This window comes from Lolium perenne, chromosome 6 (genome assembly GCF_019359855.2).
Source record: "Lolium perenne isolate Kyuss_39 chromosome 6, Kyuss_2.0, whole genome shotgun sequence".
Lineage (NCBI taxonomy): Eukaryota > Viridiplantae > Streptophyta > Magnoliopsida > Poales > Poaceae > Lolium > Lolium perenne.
The window spans coordinates 178,279,525-178,300,285 of NC_067249.2; the positions used below are offsets into that span (position 1 = coordinate 178,279,525).

Consider the following 20,761-nt stretch of genomic DNA (forward strand, 5'->3'; position numbering starts at 1 on the left):
GCATGCATCTATGCCTAAAAAGTCCACCTTCAGGTTATCATCCGAACCCCTTCCAGTATTAAGTTGCAAACAACAGACAATTGCATTAAGTATGGTGCGTAATGTAATCAACACAAATATCCTTAGACAAAGCATCGATGTTTTATCCCTAGTGGCAACAGCACATCCACAACCTTAGAACTTTCATCCTTTGTCCCGCATTCAATGGAGGCATGAACCCACTATCGAGCATAAATACTCCCTCTTGGAGTTACAAGTATCAACTTGGCCAGAGCCTCTACTAGCAACGAAGAGCATGCAAGAACATAAACAACATATATGATAGATTGATAATCAACTTGACATAGTATTCCATATTCATCGGATCCCAACAAACACAACATGTAGCATTACAAATAGATGATCTTGATCATGATAGGCAGCTCACAAGATCTAACATGATAGCACAATGAGGAGAAGACAACTATCTAGCTACTGCTATGGACCCATAGTCCAGGGGTGAACTACTCACACATCGATCCGGAGGCGATCATGATGATGAAGAGACCTCCGGGAGATGATTCCCCTCTCCGGCAGGGTGCCGGAGGCGATCTTCTGAATCCCCCGAGGTGGGATTGGCGGCGGCGGCGTCTCTGGAAGGTTTTCCGTATCGTGGCTCTCGGTACTGGGGTTTTCGCGACGAAGGCTTTAAGTAGGCGGAAGGGCGGAGTCGGAAGAGGCACGGGGGCCCCACACCACAGGGCGGCGCGGGGCCCACCCTGGGCGCGCCGCCTTATGGTGTCGGCGCCCCGTGGCCCCACTTCGTATCTCCCTCGGTCTTCTGGAAGCTTCGTGGAAAAATAAGACCCTGGGCGTTGATTTCGTCCAATTCCGAGAATATTTCCTTTGTAGGATTTCTGAAACCAAAAACAATGACAAAGAATCGGCTCTTCGGCATCTCGTCAATAGGTTAGTGCCAGAAAATGCATAAAAATGACATAAAGTGTGTATAAAACATGTGAGTATCATCATAAAAGTAGCATGGAACATAAGAAATTATAGATACGTTTGAGACGTATCAACTTGCCCTGTTTCTTGAAACTGGTGGTCTTGTTGACCATCAACACTTGGTGCTCTTTCTTAATCTCAATCTCAGCAGATTTCAGCATGGCGAAGAGTTCAGGTAACTCTTTGTTCATGTTCTGCATATTGTAGTTCATCACAAAGTTCTTGTAACTAGGTGTCAGTGATTGAAGGACACGATTAATCCCCAGTCTGTTAGGAATCACTATTCCCAAGTCACTGAGTTTCTTCGCATGCCCGGTCATGGCGAGCATGTGCTCACTAACGGAGCTGCCTTCTTCCATCATGCAACTGAAGAAGTGTTTCGATGCTTCATAGCATTCCACGGCCGCATGAGTTTCAAAGATAGCTTTCAGCTCATTGACCAACTCATGAGGATCGTGGTGCTCAAAACATTTTTGAAGATCGGCTTCCAGACTGTATAGGATGGCACACTGAACTTGAGAGTACCGAGTTTTCCGAGTCTCGTAAACATTCTTTACTTCATCGGTTTCAGTTTCTGCAGGAGGATCACCTAGCGGTGCATCAAGCACATATTGCAGGTTTCCACCAGCGAGGAAAATCCTCACATGACGGAACCAGTCAGTGAAGTTGCTACCGTTGCTCTTAAGCTTTTCTTTCTCTAGGAACTGGTTAAAATTGATTGGGGACGCCATGATCTACAACATATATTTGCAATAGTTTAGACTAATGTTTATGACAAATTGAGTTCAAATTTTAATTTAACAAAATTAAAAACTAGGTGAACTCCCACTCAAAACAATATCCCTCGAATTGTCTTAGTGATCACACGAACCAAATCCAAAACACCAAGTCCGATCATCACGAGACAAAATGTAACTTCAATGGCGAACACTCAAAGTGTTCATCATATCAATCATATGATTCATGCTCTACCTTTCGGTATCAAGTGTTCCGAGACCATGTCTGTACATGCTAGTCTCGTCAAGGCAACCTTAGTATCCGCGTGTGCAAAATTGGCTTGCACCCGTTGTATACACTTGTTGAATCTATCATACCCGATCATCACGAGATGCTTCGAAACGACAAGTATTAGTAACGGTGCTACTAAGGATGAACACTTTATTATCTTGATATTTTAGTGAGAGGGATCATCTTATAATGCTACCGTCGCGATCTAAGCAAAATAAGATGCATAAAAAGGATTAACATCACATGCAATTCATATGTGATATGATATGGCCCCTTTGTCTTTGCGCCTTTGATCTTCATCTCCAAAGCACGGACATGATCTCCATCATCAACGGGCATGATCTCCATCATCGTCGGCGTAGCGTCAAGGTCAATGGCGCCGTCTTCATGATTGTTCTCCCATGTAGCAACTATTACAACTTCTTTGAAATACTACTCAACATGAAATTTAAAGACAACCATAAGGCTCCTGCCGGTTGCCACAATACAATAATGATCATCTCATACATATTCATCATCACATTATGGCCATATCACATCACCAAACCCTGCAAAAACAAGTTAGATGTTTCTAATTTGGTTTGCATATTTTACGTGGTTTAGGGTTTTCGAGTAAGATCTAATCTACCTACGAACATGAACCACAACGGTGATACTAGTGTTGTCAATAGAAGAGTAAATTGAATCTTCACTATAGTAGGAGAGACAGACACCCGCAAAGCCACTATGCAATACAAGTTGCATGTCGAGCGTGGAGCAAATCTCATGAACGCGGTCATGTAAAGTTAGCCCGAGCCGCTTCATCACACTATGCCACAAAGATGCAAAGTACTCAAACTAAAGACAACAAAGCATCAACGCCCACAAAACAATTGTGTTCTACTCGTGCAACCATCTATGCATAGACACGGCTCTGATACCAATGTAGGGATTCGTAGCATAGAAAAACAAAAAATTTCCTACCGCGAGAACGCAATCCAAGCCAAGATGCAATCTAGAAGACGGTAGCAACGAGGGGATGAACGAGACTAACCCTTGAAGATTTCCAAAGCCTACGAGATTAGATATCGTTGTTGCAGAAGATGATCACTTGCCGCTTTCAAAAGCGCGTAGAAGATCTTGACGGTGCCACAATCGGGCAGCACCTCCGTACTCGGTCACACGTTCGGTGTTGATGAAGACGACGTCCTTCTCCCCGTTCCAGCGGGCAGCGGAAGTAGTAGATCCTCCTCGGAATCCCGGCAGCACGACGGCGTGGTGGCGGTGTTGATGGAGATCTCCGGCGGAGCTTCGCTAAGCGTTTGCGGGAGAGGTGGAGGAGGAGGGGCGGCTAGGGTTTGGGAGAGGGGGTGGCCGGCCACTATGGGGTGCGGCCAAGCTATGGCTTGAGGTGGCCGGCCCCCTCCCCTTGTCCCTCTTTTTATAGGTGGAACCTCCAAGAGTTGTTCTACAAGTCTTCGAATAAGACCCCAAACCAAAACCTTCCATATGACATGAAACCTACCCAAGGTGGGATTCCCACTTGAGGTGGGATTCCCACCTTTCCATGAGGGGGGGGTGGCCGGCCACCTTTGGTGGAGTCCACCTGGGACTCCACCCCCTAGGGTTGGCCGGCCAAGCTTGGTGGAGTCCCTCCGGGACTCTGCCTTCCATAGTGATTTCTTCTGGACTTTTCGAGAACTTTCTAGAACCTTCCATAAATGCACCGGATCATTTTCAAACTTATAAAATGACTTCCTATATATGAATCTTATTCTCCGGACCATTCCGGAACTCCTCGTGATGTCCTGCATCCCATCCGAGACTCCGAACAAAACTTCGAACTCCATTCCATATTCAATATCTACTAATACGACATCAAACCTTAAGTGTGTCACCCTACGGTTCGCAAACTATGTAGACATGGCTGAGACCTCTCTCCGACCAATAATCAATAGCGGGATCTGGAGATCCATAATGGCTCCCACATATTCAACGATGACTTAGTGATCGAATGAACCATTTACATACGATACTGATTCCCTTTGTCACGCAATATTTTACTTGTCCGAGGTTTGATCATCGGTATCTCTATACCTTGTTCAACCTCGTCTCCTGACAAGTACTCTTTACTCGTACCGTGGTATGTGGTCTCTTATGAACCATTCATATGCTTGCAATCTATTTAGACGACATTCCACCGAGAGGGCCCAGAGTATATCTATCCGTCATCGGGATGGACAAATCCCACTGTTGATCCATATGCCTCAACTCATACTTTCCGGATACTTAATCCCACCTTTATAACCACCCATTTACATAGTGGCGTTTGATGTAATCAAAGTACCTTTCCGGTATAAGTGATTTACATGATCTCATGGTCGAAAGGACTAGGTAACTATGTATCGAAATCTTATAGCAAATAACTTAATGACGTGATCTTATGCTACGCTTAATTCGGTGTGTCCATTACATCATTCATATAATGACATAACCTTGTTATTAATAACATCCAATGTTCATGATCATGAAACTATGATCATCTATTAATCAACAAGCTAGTTATACAAGAGGCTTACTAGGGACTCATTGTTGTTTACATAACACACATGTATCAATGTTTCGGTTAATACAATTATAGCATGGTATATAAACATTTATCATAAACACAAAGATATATAATAACCACTTTTATTATTGCCTCTTGGGCATATCTCCAACACAAAGGATCTTGACAAGAAAAATAAAACGCGATCGAGTCCTTCTCCACTGTTGTTGCTTGACCTCGATGCCGCAGCCGTCAACCATGACGCCGGGGACAGAACCACTTGGGGCAAGGTCGCCAATGAACGCCGCGGTGAGGCAGATGAAGATCCTCCGCATTGGCTCACAGGCCTGGAGGAAGAATAGCCGCATGAGCAGGGAGCTCCGCGGTACGAAGGGCCCCCTTTGGCCAGTTGGAGCAGCAGCCCCATGAAGCCGATGCTGAGTTCCTTCGCCAGAAGAAGCTTCAAAGATCCCTATAACTCGAGATCTAGCCGCCGTCAAGCTCTGACCTCCACCATGGCGGCCAGATCTGAAGAAATCAGATCGAAATCGAGCTCCACCGAGCTTATTGGTTGGAAGTGTAGAAGAGATCTCCTCCACTGCTTTTGCCTTCGACCACCGGAGTAGCACAAAGAGGAGAGACGTCGCCACTGGCCAGCCCGAGCTGCTCGCTAGCTCCGGCCACCCAATCCTCCAGACACACGGCATCGCGCTAGACCGGCAAACAACCATACAAACCAGAAGAAAACCTAAGCTACTATATACAGGAGGCCGGCCGGAGAGGAGAGGGAGAAGAGCCGGTGAGGTCTCAACGACTCTCTCTCTTTTCTTTGAGAATAACTCAACCACTCTGAAGGTAGTGTAGAAGGGTGAGATAGGGGAGTTTTTTTATTTTTTGAGAACTAGCGTCGGGGCCCGCGCATTCGCGCGGCTAGATTTGCCATGAATTGTTTGTGTAGCTAATATTTACTTTATTTTTTATTTAATTTATTTAATTTTCCCTTATTTTTCTGTATACTTTTCTAGATTTTTAGTAAATTATTTCAATACAATGTTTTGAAGAGGTTATTTAAATCATTGACCATTGACTAATACATTATTAGACCATAACAAAACCTAAACGTATTTACTCCCTTTATTTAGTTATATCAAGATTTCCAACGACTCTAAATAATATACTTTAGTTTATGCTTTTCTTACTCTAAGTAAATACGTTCCATATACAATTGTCGACATAAACGAAACTTCTTGGAAAGTAAGCTTAGATAGAAGATCGTCAGAAATTTGGGTCGTGGAATCAGCGTACCTCTTTTGCAAAATAAGAATCACTCGAACTTTTTGGAAAATAAGCTTTTGGTAGATGATCGATAGAAATTTGAACTTAATTTAAGATATCAGTCCATCACCCGTATATCTGAATACAACGTGTGCATATGAAAAATACATAGCAAAAAAGATGGATGCTCATGACCTACCTGTGGAGGCCCTGCACTTCTCCGCTTTCTAACGCATCATGGTGATGAGTCCCTGTAATCGACTGACCCTTGTCTGTTGCGTTTCCGTGTCCGGCTTAAGTAATATTTTCTATGTGCAATAATTGCATAGAAAATATGAAGTGTATATGCTTTAAAAACAATGCAATTTTCATCGATTAGTTTTTCCATGCATGCAAATGATTTTGAGTAAGGAGTCTTGAGTCTTTTGTTCTTCATATTTTTGGAGGGAACATTTGTTCCTCATCTCACTCTAGCCTGATGTCGACGACTAAAGTTGGACAGTGCTCACATATAAGCAAATCTCCCATAAAATATGTCGACTCTATATGTGTTGGCTCATAATACAATCACTGAAACACAATAACTCTTATAACTTATGAAAAATACATGTTGCAACGTGTGTATACCTCATCACCTCCATAGCTTATTCTCGTCCATAAAGAAATCAGTTAGCATTGATCAACTCAATCTAAAATGTGAAAGAAAGATATGACTTTCTATACATCACCAAAATAATGATTCCAAGTCTATTCCAGAGCATCACCATCTTGTGAATTAAAGTCCAAGAGGCATGAGCCGATGCCCTTGTGTAGTTCGCCCGCTGCCCGCGCTAGCCATGCAGCGATTCTCCGATGTTTCTGTCGACGACCTTCGCTTGGATGCATGCCGCGAGCATACGATGTTGTGCATCGTGGGTGTGGGTGACATGTTGACACATCGCGGCAAGCTAGTGCAGTAGACACGTCAGCGTTAAGCTTGCAACCTGAAATCACTGCAGTCCTTCTTGCTCATGTAGCAAACCATTGTCACCTAGAGAGATCATGTAATAATAGTAGATAGATATCTCATAGATGGACTCATGGTATGATGTCTGCGCTTCTTTCAGCTTTATAGTTATCCTATCGGTCATGGATCGACTTCTTACCTTGAACTAATCGAGTTTTCTTTCATACGCGCATCTAAAACCTCTTGCATAGATCTATTTATCTTCAGTCTTCATTGAATCTTCTGTACACCAATGTTTGAGGAGAGCACATAACCTGCTTGAATCATCAGAAAATAATTAAAACCTAGCCGATGCAAACCGCATGTGGGATCATCAAATCATCATATGCCATAAATTAAAAGGTGACAAAAATAGTGAATGCAAGCAATACAAATTGGAAACATTGCCTTTATATAGGGTGTCAGCCTCGCCGACGAGATGGAGAGCGGCAATCACAGCGTGGCAGCCTCGCCGACGAGATGGAGAGGGGCGATCTCCGGCCATATGCTCCCAGTAGGGGGTGATCTCCCGCCCTAGGCTCCCAGACTCTACTTGCTTGGTCATCGGAACTGTTAGGAGAGCTGAGATTGGGACATCAGTAACGGGTGCTAGTTTTTTTTGTACGAATGGCGCCATGGTAAAGAATCTGCACAGAACGTGAAATTTGTCGGATTAAAATGTAAATTCATAGTTGGGGTGAAATATTAAACTGAAGTCTTGGAGATCGTATGTATGTAAATAATACTATTTGATTTTAGAGCCTTGCCAATCTATCGGTCAGTTGTGCATGCAAGATGTATATAAACTTGTATTTTCATGTGTCCGCATACAGGAAAATACGAACAGAGAAATTGCGCTTACCTGCAGACATCGAGTAGGACCACTTGGTGTGTCCAAGGCGAACTACTTCTGCTCCTCACCTACGCTCTTGCCAAGTTCTTCTTCCGTGTTGTCGCAGTTCAATGCCTTGGCGGACTGATTCCATGGGGTGCACCGTCACGTGAACTATTGAAAAGACTAATCTATGTGTGGATATTCATTGGATTCTTGATAACAAAAGAGCCCCCCATCTTAAAGTATTGGTATCTCATGGTTGACGGCACACGCGCCGGCAGGTTCTGCCACCACACGGTGGTGCCTGCTTGCATCAGACCCGTGCGGAGCGGCGGCAATGGCGGCCGCAGGACCGGCGGCGGCTGATTAGGTTTTTCTTTTACGTGGCTGATTAGGGATTGTTTAATCCTGGAATCGTGAGAATTGGTCTCGCGCACGCTGTAGGCATTTATATATGAAAATAGCCCTAGAAATCTGACGATCTTGGCCGTTATTTTTAATTTGCTTATCCTTGGCTAATCTATACCGTTGGTTGTTTGTTGTTTTAATTATATAATAGAAGATCGAGAGAGGGAAGGGGTGGGGTGTCAGGTGTGTGTGTGTGTGTGTGTTTAGTTTAGTTTTACCACGCGGGTTTCCTGCTCAGGCCCAACCAGCTAGCGAGCCCAGCCCAACCAAGTTCTCCCTCGAAATGCTTAAAGTTCCAAAATATTGGACTTCGGAGTTTGGACAGCGCCACAGCCACAGCCTCCTCCAAATTCTGGTCTCTCCCCTTTCCCGTCGCATCGCCAAAGTTCAAAATCTACGCCCTCACTGCGCCGATCCGCTCCACTGCCAGCCACAGCAATGGCTTCCTCCAAGGAGAACTACCGCGTCGAGCTCCGAGCAGCCGCCCGCCAGCTCGGCGACCGCTGCCTCTACTCCGCCGCCAAATGGTACGCCGCCCCCCACCCCCGAAACCCCCTTGTCCTCCCGAAACTCAAAACCCTAACCCTAACGGCCCCTTCCCATCTGCAGGGCCGCCGAGCTGCTCGTCGGCATCGAGCCGGACGCCGCCGCGCCGTCCCAGCCGGCGGCGATGGACACCCCGTCCTCCTCGGGCGCCGGCCCCGGCGGGCGCCTGCTGCACCTGCACCGCAGCGGCGGGTCCAGCTTCCGCCGCCGCATGCGGCCCGGCGGCGGCGGCGGGTCCGAGGCCGGGACGCCGCTCGGCGGCGTGTCGTACGTCAGCACGCCCATCCCCGACGACGACGCCTTCGACGCGGGCGCCGACAAGTACCTGCTCGCCAAGACCTACTTCGACTGCCGCGAGTACCGCCGCGCCGCCCACGTCCTGCGCGGCCACGTCGGCCGCAAGGCCGTCTTCCTGCGCTGCTACGCCCTCTACATGGTAAGACACGCTGCGGTGCACCTACGCTATGATTCATTCAGTGATGATATTCCTGTTTGCTCTTTGGAGCGGAGGCCTGGCTTTGCAGATCTGGGGTGGGGCGGGAGGTGTTTGATGAAATGCTCCGCTGGAGCTGGTACAGAAGAGGCCAGATTTGGTCGTTGTTGTGAGTTGCCAATTGAGGAAATGGTATTTTGTAGGATGTTTTGACGATGCGTGTCAGGATTTACTGGAGGAAGTGTCTCTCTGGTTCTCCTTGGTCTGCAAATGAAGTAGCACACGATTTACTGTGATTTTTAGTGTAGACAATAACTGGATACTCAATAGTTATTACTGTTAGCGGTGGTGAACAAATGGTGCTCTGTGCTCTTTTGTTCATCACCTGATCATTAGACTTGGGAAATGAAACATGTAATCGAATGAGAGGTTCTCTAGTATAAGAGAAGATTCGCTTTCGTCATGGTTTAATAAAGCAGGAATACATTATGGATCCTCCGGGTTCTGATTTTTACCTCTTTGATGAAAGTTCAGATTGGGTCGCGGACATCTAAAGAATGTAGTCATTTTCTGTTCTTATCTGTTACTTTATTCTTTTGCCTGTCAGTGGTTTTCTCTCTAGTTGTTTGTAAGATGATTGGCTAACTCTTTGTATGGTAAGTACTTGCTGTGATGTTAAATTAAATTAGATTAAAAGGGGCTTGAGGGATTGGAATGTACCTAGAGATCTGGCTCTGGATAGGACTGCATGGAAATCAGCAATCCATGTGCCTGAATCTTAGCTTACTTGTACTTTGTTTACTCTTTCTCTTTTTGGTTTCCATACATTTCTGTGGGTTTCATATCTAGCCTACCCCAACTTGATTGGGATGAGAGGCTTTCATGATGGTGATGATGATGCATATATTGTATGTTCTTTTAAAGAAGCTTGGAAATTACTGTTATCTAACATTATTTTGGATTCTTCTAACCCTATTTGCATGCGATTCAAATTTGAAGGGGAAATTTGTTCTATTTCTTACAAATGTGTCAGTGTTTGGTAATGTCTGTGACTTACTGACATTCCATAATTTGGCCTATGGAACTATGACCATATCTAACTAAGGCTATTTTTTTCCCCTTGTTTCTTCCACAGTCTATTTACCCTTATAGATTCTGCAAACTGCCTCTGTTCTATCTATAGTTTAATTAATTGGCATGCCTGATGAGCATTGTAATTTGCTCTTCTAGGCTGGAGAAAAGCGGAAAGATGAAGAGACAATAGAGCTTGAAGGATCTTTGGGGAAGAGCAATGTTGTTAATCAGGAACTAGTTGCATTGGAGAGAGAGCTCTCTACATATCGGAGAACTGGCGCTATTGATTCGTTTGGCTTGTACTTGTATGGAATAGTTCTACGCGATAAAGGCTGTGAAGGTCTAGCTAGAACTGTTCTGGTGGAATCTGTCAATAGCTACCCCTGGAACTGGTGTGCTTGGTTAGAGATACAATCTTTGTGCACTACCAGTGATATTTTGAACAACTTAAATCTGAAGAATCACTGGATGAAAGATTTCTTCATTGCTAGTGCACATCTGGAGTTAAAGATGCATGAAGAAGCTTTGAAAAGATACGAGCGCTTGATGGGTGTCTTCCGTTGCAGTGATTACATTCAAGCTCAAATAGCAACTGTTCAGTATAGCATGAGGGAACTGGATGATGCTGACATGATTTTTGAAGAACTCCTCAGAACTGATCCTTTTCGTGTGGATTCTATGGATATTTACTCAAATTTATTGTATGCCAAGGAAAGCTTGACTGCTTTGAGTTTCCTTGCTCACAGAGTATTTTTGACAGATAAATATCGTCCAGAATCTTGCTGCATAATTGCAAATTACTACAGTTTGAAGGGGCAGCATGAGAAGTCAGTTTTGTATTTCCAGAGGGCACTAAAGCTTAACCGCAAGTACCTCTCAGCTTGGACTCTCATGGGACATGAGTATGTTGAGTTGAAAAATACACCTGCTGCAATTGATGCCTACAGGAGAGCTGTTGATATAAATCCGAGGGATTACCGTGCTTGGTATGGTCTTGGTCAGATCTATGAGATGATGGGAATGCCATTTTATGCACTGTACTACTTCCGAAAATCATCTCACCTACAACCTAATGATGCTCGACTGTGGATTGCTATGGCTCAGTGCTATGAAAGTGACCCACTTCAAATGATTGAAGAAGCTATCAAGTGCTATGAGAGGGCTGCAAATAGTAATGACACTGAAGGAATAGCACTACATCAGTTAGCAAAGTTGCACAGTATGCTTGGGCAATCTGAGGAGGCTGCATTTTACTACAAGAAGGATGTAGAGAGAATGGAAGTTGAGGAAAGGCAGGGCCAGAACTTTGTCGAAGCCTTGCTTTTCCTTGCAAAGCATTGCAAGAGCATCGGCAGGTATGAGGAAGCAGAACACTATTGCACAAGACTCTTGGATTACACCGGCCCTGTAAGTTCTCTATATACTTAACAACCTTGTTGAATAGAACGACATATTAAATTGACTAAAAGGTGAAATGCTGACACTATAATTAACAAACAAGTTAATGAATGATCATGTTTGTGCGCAAATATGCAGCTCGAACAGCTTCAACCTTGTATCCACTTTAGTTTGTTCTGTTAACAGTGCATATTTGCTCAAATCACACTTATGAGTCCAGGGTTTACTAGCGGAAAATAGAATAACATCATATATAACCACTCTGTTTTTGCTCTATTTTCCTGATGCTTTTGATCTGCTACAACTTTGTTGTGCTCAACATTTGCAGGAAAAGGAGACTGCAAAAAGTATGTTACAAGGGATAAAACGAGAGCAATCGGGATTTCCTTCAATGGATATTGATCATTTTGCATTGTAAATTTGACCTGCAGATAAGTTATTTGCTTGGGAAACTCGGCCAAGTGTAAATGTACAAGAGAGAAGTGCAATCTGCTTCTTTTTTATCTCCATCTTGCATGCAGTGAGGCACGATACATTTGATTTCAAGAGAAAGCTACAAACCAGAGTATTCATGGACAAGGAGAGTCGGTTTGTTACTCACCCCACTCCAGCCAAGGAAAAGCTAGCAAGGGCTGCCCACCTGATGAAACTGGTGTTTCTAATAACTGGGGCAAAGGATCTAGCTCCGATCTTCCCTCACACAGTGATGCTCATCGTCTGTAGCCTTGCCAGACGACTCCACAATTCTGGAGATGATGACCTTGTACGCATGATGCTCGCTTTGAGTTGCTGGAGATTGGCAACTAGGAGAACTAGGCGCCTGCATGGTGCGAAGATGAGCGTCATTGGGATGATCCAGATCGCCAATTCAAGCAGCATCGTCGATGGATTTCTGCCAGGCTTCTAGTTCTGAATATCTATGGCTTTTCTTCACTGGACTGCTTTGGTATGTGTTGCCCCCCCTGCAGTTGCTTGCATATATAAGCTATTGAGCTTCTTTGGAAGGCTTGCCTTGTCTGGACCCCGGGTGCATACATTATTGCTTATCTTTACAGTAGTTGCTGTTCACTGTTTATTATAACGACAATAGAGTTTGTTTGCTTACGAAGTATGGCATCTCTGCCGTTTGCAATGGTGGATGTTTGGTAGCCCCACTTTATGTGGCCGTTGGAGTGTAGGGATTTATTATCTTGCAGTAAGGATGGAGTAGTAGTATAGCACTTCCGAAGAAAAAAACATTATCTGATTGCAAATATTCTACTCTTTATTGGTTTAATGGCTATCGTTTAAGTGGCACGCACGTTTTATTCTTCATACTACCATTTAGTTGTTGGTGATGTTGTCTTTATTATTGAGCCGCAAATCCCCCTTTTCTTTTAGATATCCTGGACTGAGGTGTGTATCTTCGCTGTGATGCTACCCCTATTTAACTGCAAGTGATTGTGCGCTGTTCAATGGTAAGTTTGCAAAGTGTTCACATGTATCCCGAGTAATAGCATCACCTGTGCGTGCAACGATGCTTAGAATACACGTTCCGTTGCTTGCATCGTCTGATCTCTGTTACTTAGAGCAGTGAGCTGATCACGAACATTCACCATTGCTTTACGCCTGGGGTAATCCACAACGAATGAACGAAATGAGGTAATCAATCGTCTTGGTGAGGTGATAGATCGGCACCGCGCACTGATTGGGAATCAAGATGCACCTTGCACGCAACTGACGGAATGCTCATATAATTACAATTATCCGTACAAGCTCGCCCTGTTCTTTGCTCGCTGTTTTCCAATTTCTGGTTGCAACAGGCAGAGAGGGCAAACAGATCATTCTTTTGTTACGAAGGTCAAATATCTGGGAAGTGGAACCTTTTTTTAGTTCCAAGAACTGCAAAAAGCTTATGCAGAGTAGAAGTATGCTCTGTTTTCGGCAGTTTTGGTGTGTGGCTAGAAGACGTGTATTCACGTGTGCGTCGCTGTCCAGCAAGATACTACAAGGAACTAAGATGTGGCCAATTCGTCATGAAACAGTGGTGTACTATGCGAAAATACACATCGGGTAGTGGGTACATATGAACCCGAAACAATGGGTGGGCCTAAAAATCGTATTTTCAAGTATTGAAAAATGCGGACAATTACATGTAGAGGACGCACGTATGTATGTACTTGTCAAATCTATACCTAATAATAAAGGAGCTAAGGTTTCTGCCAAAAAAATTCGTCAACGCTTTTTTTGGACCGTTTTGCCCTCCCACCAAATCGAATATTACTGCACAAATGCCACGTACCGGTTCGATTGTTCTGTTAAGTGCGCTCGGTTCCAATCCACCGATCGTTAGAGCTGGTGTTCGCTTGCTTTGTATGGGCTCGCTCGCGCTGGGCCGGCTTCGTTCTGTATGTATACCATACACAAATAGCTGCTGGGGATTAAAACTCATAACGTGAGTCCAGCCCAAAAATTGCAAGAACAAACTGCGCTATTCAATAGTCCCACATCGCTGCCTTAAACGGAGTCTGACCGATTTGTATACGTTTGCAAGTTGCCTCAGACCACGAGCTGCCCAGGGAATCAACAAGCATTGCCACCGTTGTTTGATCGGACGACGACAGATTGAAGAAAACAACAGAACCGAAGGATGTAAGAGCGCACTATGAGGGAAAGAAAGAAACGCAAAATTACTCCGGCCGTCCGAACCATCGGCGAGGAGATGAGGAAGGCCGGGCCCGACCGATGAACGGCGGCCAACCTACCGGCGGCGGGGGGATTGAGGAAGGCCGGGCCCGACCGATGAACGGCGGCGAACCTACCGGCGGCGGGGGGATTGATGAAGGCCGTGGCCGACCGATGAACGCCGTCGCTCGGAAGAACCCTCTTTGCGGCGGCTTTTTTCACCCTCTCCGCCCTGCCGCTTGTTTCCACCTCGCGCCGTTTCTCGTCCGCCGCCCACTGTGCGTTCGTCATGCCCGGCGGCCGCTCCTTCTTCGCCCGCGGCTTCCTCGTCGTCGCCTTGGGCGGCATTGTGGTGGACGAGAAGACGAGGAGGAGAGGAGAGCGGTGGTAGACGAGAAGACGCCGCCGGGAACTGGAACTGGAAGACTAGGAGAATGGACAAATTCGGCGGGAGAGAATGGGGATATGCAAGCAAATTGGAGGGAATGGGAATATGCAAGCAAATTGGAGGGAAAATCGACAGGATTTGGTTTTCCTGTCGCCGACTTCGCGGGTCCACACGACGGTTCGCGCCAAAATCTTTCGTCCGGAGTCCCCGAGCGCGCCCCGGGGGGCCGGGGATGGCGTGGGCTCGCCGGATGGATGAAGGGCCAAATCCTGACGAAAACGAGGAACCGAGGGCGCGACTGGGCCGATTTACGCCGTCCGGATGGAAAAAACGTCGCTCGGGGGCCTCGTCGGGGGGACGAGTGGAGATGCTCTAAGTACTAAGGGCATCTCCAACCGAGCGACCCATCCCGCGCCCGCACGTCCGGATGGGTCGAAACGGACAAAACCGCGGCCCAGCGCGCGAACCCATCCCTAAAACGGATGGCCGCGGCGTCCGGGACGACCCAAACCCGGTCCAAATCTTGGACGAGTTTGCGTGGCCGCGGACGCGAAAGGCTGGTCGCTCGCGTCCGCCCCTTGTCCGCCCCTGGCCCGCCTGTCTGCCTCCCAAAACAGAAACACTCCACTGTACTCCCAAAACCTAGAGATGGCCGACGAAGCGACTGCCGCCGCCACCGTCACCACCGCCACCATCGGAGAGGAGGCACTGCTCGCGGCCGTTGCCGCTCTTGCCGTGGAGGCGGCTCCTGAACTGGACGCTCCGGTGGTCGTGGAGCCCGGGCCGCCGACGAAGAAGGCGAAGCCCGAGCTCACCGCGGAGCAGAGGGCGATGGAGACCAAGAAGCGGGGGGACCGATGCAGGGCGTGTGATCAACGGAAGAAGGCAGCCGCCGCCGAGGAGGAGCGGCTGCGGGCAGCGGAGCAGCTCCTCGAAATCCAAACCGTGGCGAAGAACACAATCCTTCAAGAGCAGCAGGCGCAGGCCATGCTCTTTTACGGCCACGGAGCGCTCGGCCAGCACATGATCATCCCCGGCACCGGCGTGGCCTCGGGGGGGGGGGGGGGAGCTCGGCCTCGTGCGTGACCCGGCCCCTTCCTCCATGGTCAACTGCCCCACCGACTGCCCTGTTTGGGCACGAAATGGGGGCGCATTCAGGGCGGCACGCGTACCAGTCACGGGATGGGTCACCGGAGGTGGGCGAGTCCATGACGGGGCCGTCACCTTCGTCCATTGACCTGAACCGTGCGCCGGCGAACTCCAAAGGCCCCAAGAACCTGGGAGCAACTGCGATGGCCGGTGCACGCAACCTGTTCGACGATTTGTCGGCCGCGCGCGCGCAGTCACCGTCCACCGTGCAGGTCCCTCCGTCTTTGGCGCAGACAATGCCGACGACCCTGCCATATCCTTCGACACAGCAGGCTCCCCAGCCACCTCCCATTGACACACAGGAGGGCACAACTGCCTGTCCCGGCAGCATAAACATCGAGGAGGAGCCGTTGTTCGGTGAGGGCCTCACACAAGCCGCAGCTGCACAAGCTCGAGGTCGCCGGGTAAGCAAACGAACCGCCAACTACAAGGTGCTCGTCGATGGATGGTTGACTGATACGCGTACAACACGCGTCCGTTGGGAACCCCAAGAGGAAGGTGTGATGCGTACAGCGGCAAGTTTTCCCTCAGTATGAAACCAAGGTTTATCGAACCAGTAGGAGCCAAGAAGCACGTTGAAGGTTGATGGCGGCGGGATGTAGTGCGGCGCAACACCAGAGATTCCGGCGCCAACGTGGAACCTGCACAACACAACCAAAGTACTTTGCCCCAACGAAACAGTGAGGTTGTCAATCTCACCGGCTTGCTGTAACAAAGGATTAGATGTATAGTGTGGATGATGATTGTTTGCAGAAAACAGTAAAACAATATTGCAGTAGATTGTATTTCAGTATAGAGAATTGGACCGGGGTCCACAGTTCACTAGAGGTGTCTCTCCCATAAGATAAACAGCATGTTGGGTGAACAAATTACAGTTGGGCAATTGACAAATAAAGAGGGCATGACCATGCACATACATATTATGATGAGTATTGTGAGATTTAGTTGGGCATTACGACAAAGTACATAGACCGCTATCCAGCATGCATCTATGCCTAAAAAGTCCACGTTCAGGTTATCATCCGAACCCCCTCCAGTATTAAGTTGCTAACAACAGACAATTGCATTAAGTATTGCGCGTAATGTAATCAGTGACTACATCCTTGAACATAGCACCAATGTTTTATCCCTAGTGGCAACAGCACATCCATAACCTTAGAGGTTCTTGTCACCCCTCCAGATTCACGGAGACATGAACCCACTATCGAGCATAAATACTCCCTCTTGGAGTTACTAGCATCAACTTGGCCAGAGCATCTACTAATAACGGAGAGCATGCAAGATCATAAACAACACATAGACATAACTTTGATAATCAACATAACAAGTATTCTCTATTCATCGGATCCCAACAAACGCAACATATAGAATTACAGATAGATGATCTTGATCATGTTCGGCAGCTCACAAGACCCGACAATGAAGCACAATGGGGAGAAGACAACCATCTAGCTACAGCTATGGACCCATAGTCCAGGGGTAGACTACTCACACATCACTCCGGAGGCGACCATGGCGGCGTAGAGTCCTCCGGGAGATGAATCCCCTCTCCGGCAGGGTGCCGGAGGCGATCTCCTGAATCCCCCGAGATGGGATTGGCGGCGACGTCTCAGTAAGGTTTTCCGTATCGTGGCTCTCGGTACTGGGGGTTTCGCGACGGAGGCTTTAAGTAGGCGGAAGGGCAGGTCAGGGGGCCACACGAGGGCCCCACACCACAGGTCGGCGCGGCCAAGGCCTGGGCCGCGCCACCCTAGGGTTGGCCACCTCGTGGCCCCACTTCGTCTCCTCTTCGGTCTTCTGGAAGCTTCGTGGCAAAATAGGACCCTGGGCGTTGATTTCGTCCAATTCCGAGAATATTTCGTTACTAGGATTTCTGAAACCAAAAACAGCATAAAACGACAGAATCGGCACTTCGGCATCTTGTTAATAGGTTAGTTCCAGAAAATGCACGAATATGACATAAAGTGTGCATAAAACATGTAGATAACATCAATAATGTGGCATGGAACATAAGAAATTATCGATACGTCGGAGACGTATCATTGACCATCGGGCAAGATGCGTTGACGGGTGCCGAGCAGAAGGGGACCGCATTCTGGCGCCGGATCTATGAATACTTCCATGAACATCGCAAATATGGACAGGAGCCATTTGAGAGCGACCGCAGCGAAATATCGCTCCAAAAGAGGTGGGGAGCAATTCAAACGGAATGCAACAAGTTCCAGGCGGCGTATGATCACGCGAAGCGGATCCCCGTTAGTGGCATGGGTGTGAAGGACTTGGTATGATTCTTAACCTCAACTTATTCATCCGATGTTTGCACATCTGTTTATCGTTGTTGTCTCGCTTTGCTCTAGGTGTGGCGAGCTTTGGAATTCTACAAAGTCAACAATGGAGAGAAGACCTTTGCCTTCCCTCATTGTTGGAAGGAACTCCATGGCACCCCCAAGTTCCAGGAGGGGTACGAGGGGTACATGGCGACCTTGAGTGGCAACAATCCCGCCAAAGATGCCACGGTCATTGACCTTGATGGTGGGCAGCCTTGCGGTAGCTCCGCTTCTCGTGCAAATCGTCCACGCGGCCACAAGTCAACCAAAGCCGACATGAAGCGTGATGCTTCGTCCATGCTATTGTATGGCACTTTGAAGGAGATGCATGCAGACAGAGAGGTGTCCACGGACAAGAGGGATGAGAGGAGGCGCCGGGAGAAAGAAGAGGACAGGAAGAAATTCTTTGATGTCCAGCAGAAGAAGCTTGAGATTGAAGAGGTCAAGGCCAAGACCAAAGCTAAAGAACTTGAGCTCAAAGAGAGAGAACTTGAGCTCATAGCAATGGCAAGGGCCAAAGAGGTGGAGCTCAAGGCGAAGGAAGTTGAGCTTAAACGCCAAGCCGAGGACAACCTCATCATGAACGCCGACTTGACCAACATGAGCGAGGCAAAGAGAACCTGGTTCGAGAAGAGACAGAAGGAGATCCTCGAGCGCCCAAATTGAGTTAGACAATCTCAATTGTAATTTTTATATTTTTCTCAAACTATGGCACATTTTATTTGATTTATCATGGTACATTTGATAATATTTTATGCTATTTGATAATATTTTATGTTTATTATATATTATTCTATGTTTACGAGATATTATTCTATATTTGTTAGACATTGGCCAGAGGACCTATTTTCCAAAGAAATAGGCCAAATGGCCAAATGAGTGGCCGCTGCGTTGGGCGCAGCGTGCGACCCAAACAGACGCGCGGACGCGGGGCTCCGTCCGCGCGTCCGCTCGGGCACGCAAACGGTCCAAAATGGACGGTCCAGCGCGTCCGTTTGGGTCGCTCGGTTGGAGATGCCCTAAGCACCGACCTGGTCGATGTATAGAATTGGCCTGTATTGTTTGTCAGTACTCAGCTTTGCCGGCGAACCGGTGGGCCTCTTTGTCTGCACTGGACATACAGAGCCTCGTTGATAAGGAGCTTGTAAGACTCATACCATCCCTGGATCGGCCCATAAACAGAATCAGTAGGTAATTATATATAAAAAAAGTATCAACAGGTAAGGCCCATGCAAAAGCGTCCGGTCCTTCTCGTGAGTGGTAACTTTAAATTTTCTGAAACAAGTTATCTCTTTTGTTTTTTTGCCTCATAGGTCTAGATGCATCTATTAAAAAAATGAATTTTAAATTTATTTTGAAATATTAAAAAAATATGGAAAACAATCCTGGGCACAAAAGATTGTGGAAAAATGACATTTTGTGTGGCATGCGCAAAAAAGATAAAAACATGTCTCGTGAAAAACTATTTTGGATCACCGAGAATTGTCTTTTTTACACAGCCCATAAACTATATCATTTCTTTGAGAAACTTAGTGTGTAAATATAGAATATCTTGATATGCATCCAGATATTTTTTTTTAGAATTTTTAGACATTTTGAAAAATAGTTTAGACAACGGATGCATCTACACCTACACCTATGAGACAAAGCTGATTTCCCGTTCTCTATCTGTTTATTATGTTGGATGAACTAGCTGATCAAACCGAGCACGACAACCACATATTTCCAAGTTTAGTGTTCATGTCGATCGATTTAGCGGTGTCTTTTTTCCTGCTACCTCTTTGTCATATCACTTCCCCCTACATCACTTGGATGTTCCCGGCCACGGTTGCCCAGTTTTGTCCCTACACCTCGGCTCTAGCGACAGTTTGGTAGTCTCTTTGGCAGCATGATCCAGAGAGTTTGTATCATGCCTGGAAGGAATGAATAAGATCTTGGTCACAACCTTGAACGTTCCACTCGTTGCTCTACTTCATCGTCAACCCACGGTACAAAACAATCACAATGAGATTATTTGATCCTGCATGGCTTGATTTCAAGCCTGGGGAGATCGTTAAGACCCTGTAATCTTTACTATTTTAGCATGCTTACTTCCTCGCAAGTTTAGTTTATTCGTGTTGCATAATAAAGTTGCATCATCATCTCCTCTTGAGAGGGATTATTCTTAGCCTTTGGGCCACGGACCAATTTATTTTAAAGAAGAATTAAGTTTGTTATTGTTTTATTGGATCTATGAATTAGGTTGAGTACTACTACACTTGTACTTTATAATGATTTAGGGATCTTCCACACCATTTATATTGCTTGAACATGTGTAAGATTGGTTGACCTCATGGGATAGACTATGAGCTTGACTATCAAACAAACATAAAAGTAAAAGAAAGAAAGGAGTAAGAGTAAAATTTGAAGCTTTTTAGAATGAGTACAAGTTGAGGTAGATACTCAAATCATAAACGGTGAATTACTTCATACTCGAGTTTAAAGGTAACATTTGTTTCAATCTCTTTTAAGTCCTCTCATGTAAAAGTAACCATGTCTAGTTCATCGCCCAACTCTTAAATGAGTGAAAAAATAGGTGTGCTATGATCAAACATACATGCTGCAACCACGACAAGAAATAAAAAGCGATCACTCAAAGCATTAAATTTGAAATGGATACGCGAAGTTCTAAATATGTTTAAGATCTCCTTAAAACCCGGTCTCCTTATAACAATGGTTCGGTTGAATTTAATGCGCTATATCACATTATTGACTCTT

The 20,761-nt window shown here is 46.4% G+C and overlaps 1 protein-coding gene across 1 annotated transcript; it reads left to right on the plus strand.

The window, feature by feature from the left end:
* Positions 1-8,356: 8,356 nt before the first annotated feature.
* On the plus strand, positions 8,357-12,790 carry LOC127306815 (anaphase-promoting complex subunit 8). The gene is made up of 4 exons (XM_051337528.2): positions 8,357-8,552; positions 8,635-9,007; positions 10,235-11,485; positions 11,805-12,790. The coding sequence occupies exons 1-4, from the start codon at positions 8,464-8,466 to the stop codon at positions 11,892-11,894; spliced, it is 1,803 nt and encodes a 600-aa protein (XP_051193488.1). The 5' UTR covers positions 8,357-8,463; the 3' UTR covers positions 11,895-12,790.
* The last annotated feature ends 7,971 nt before the right edge of the window (positions 12,791-20,761 follow it).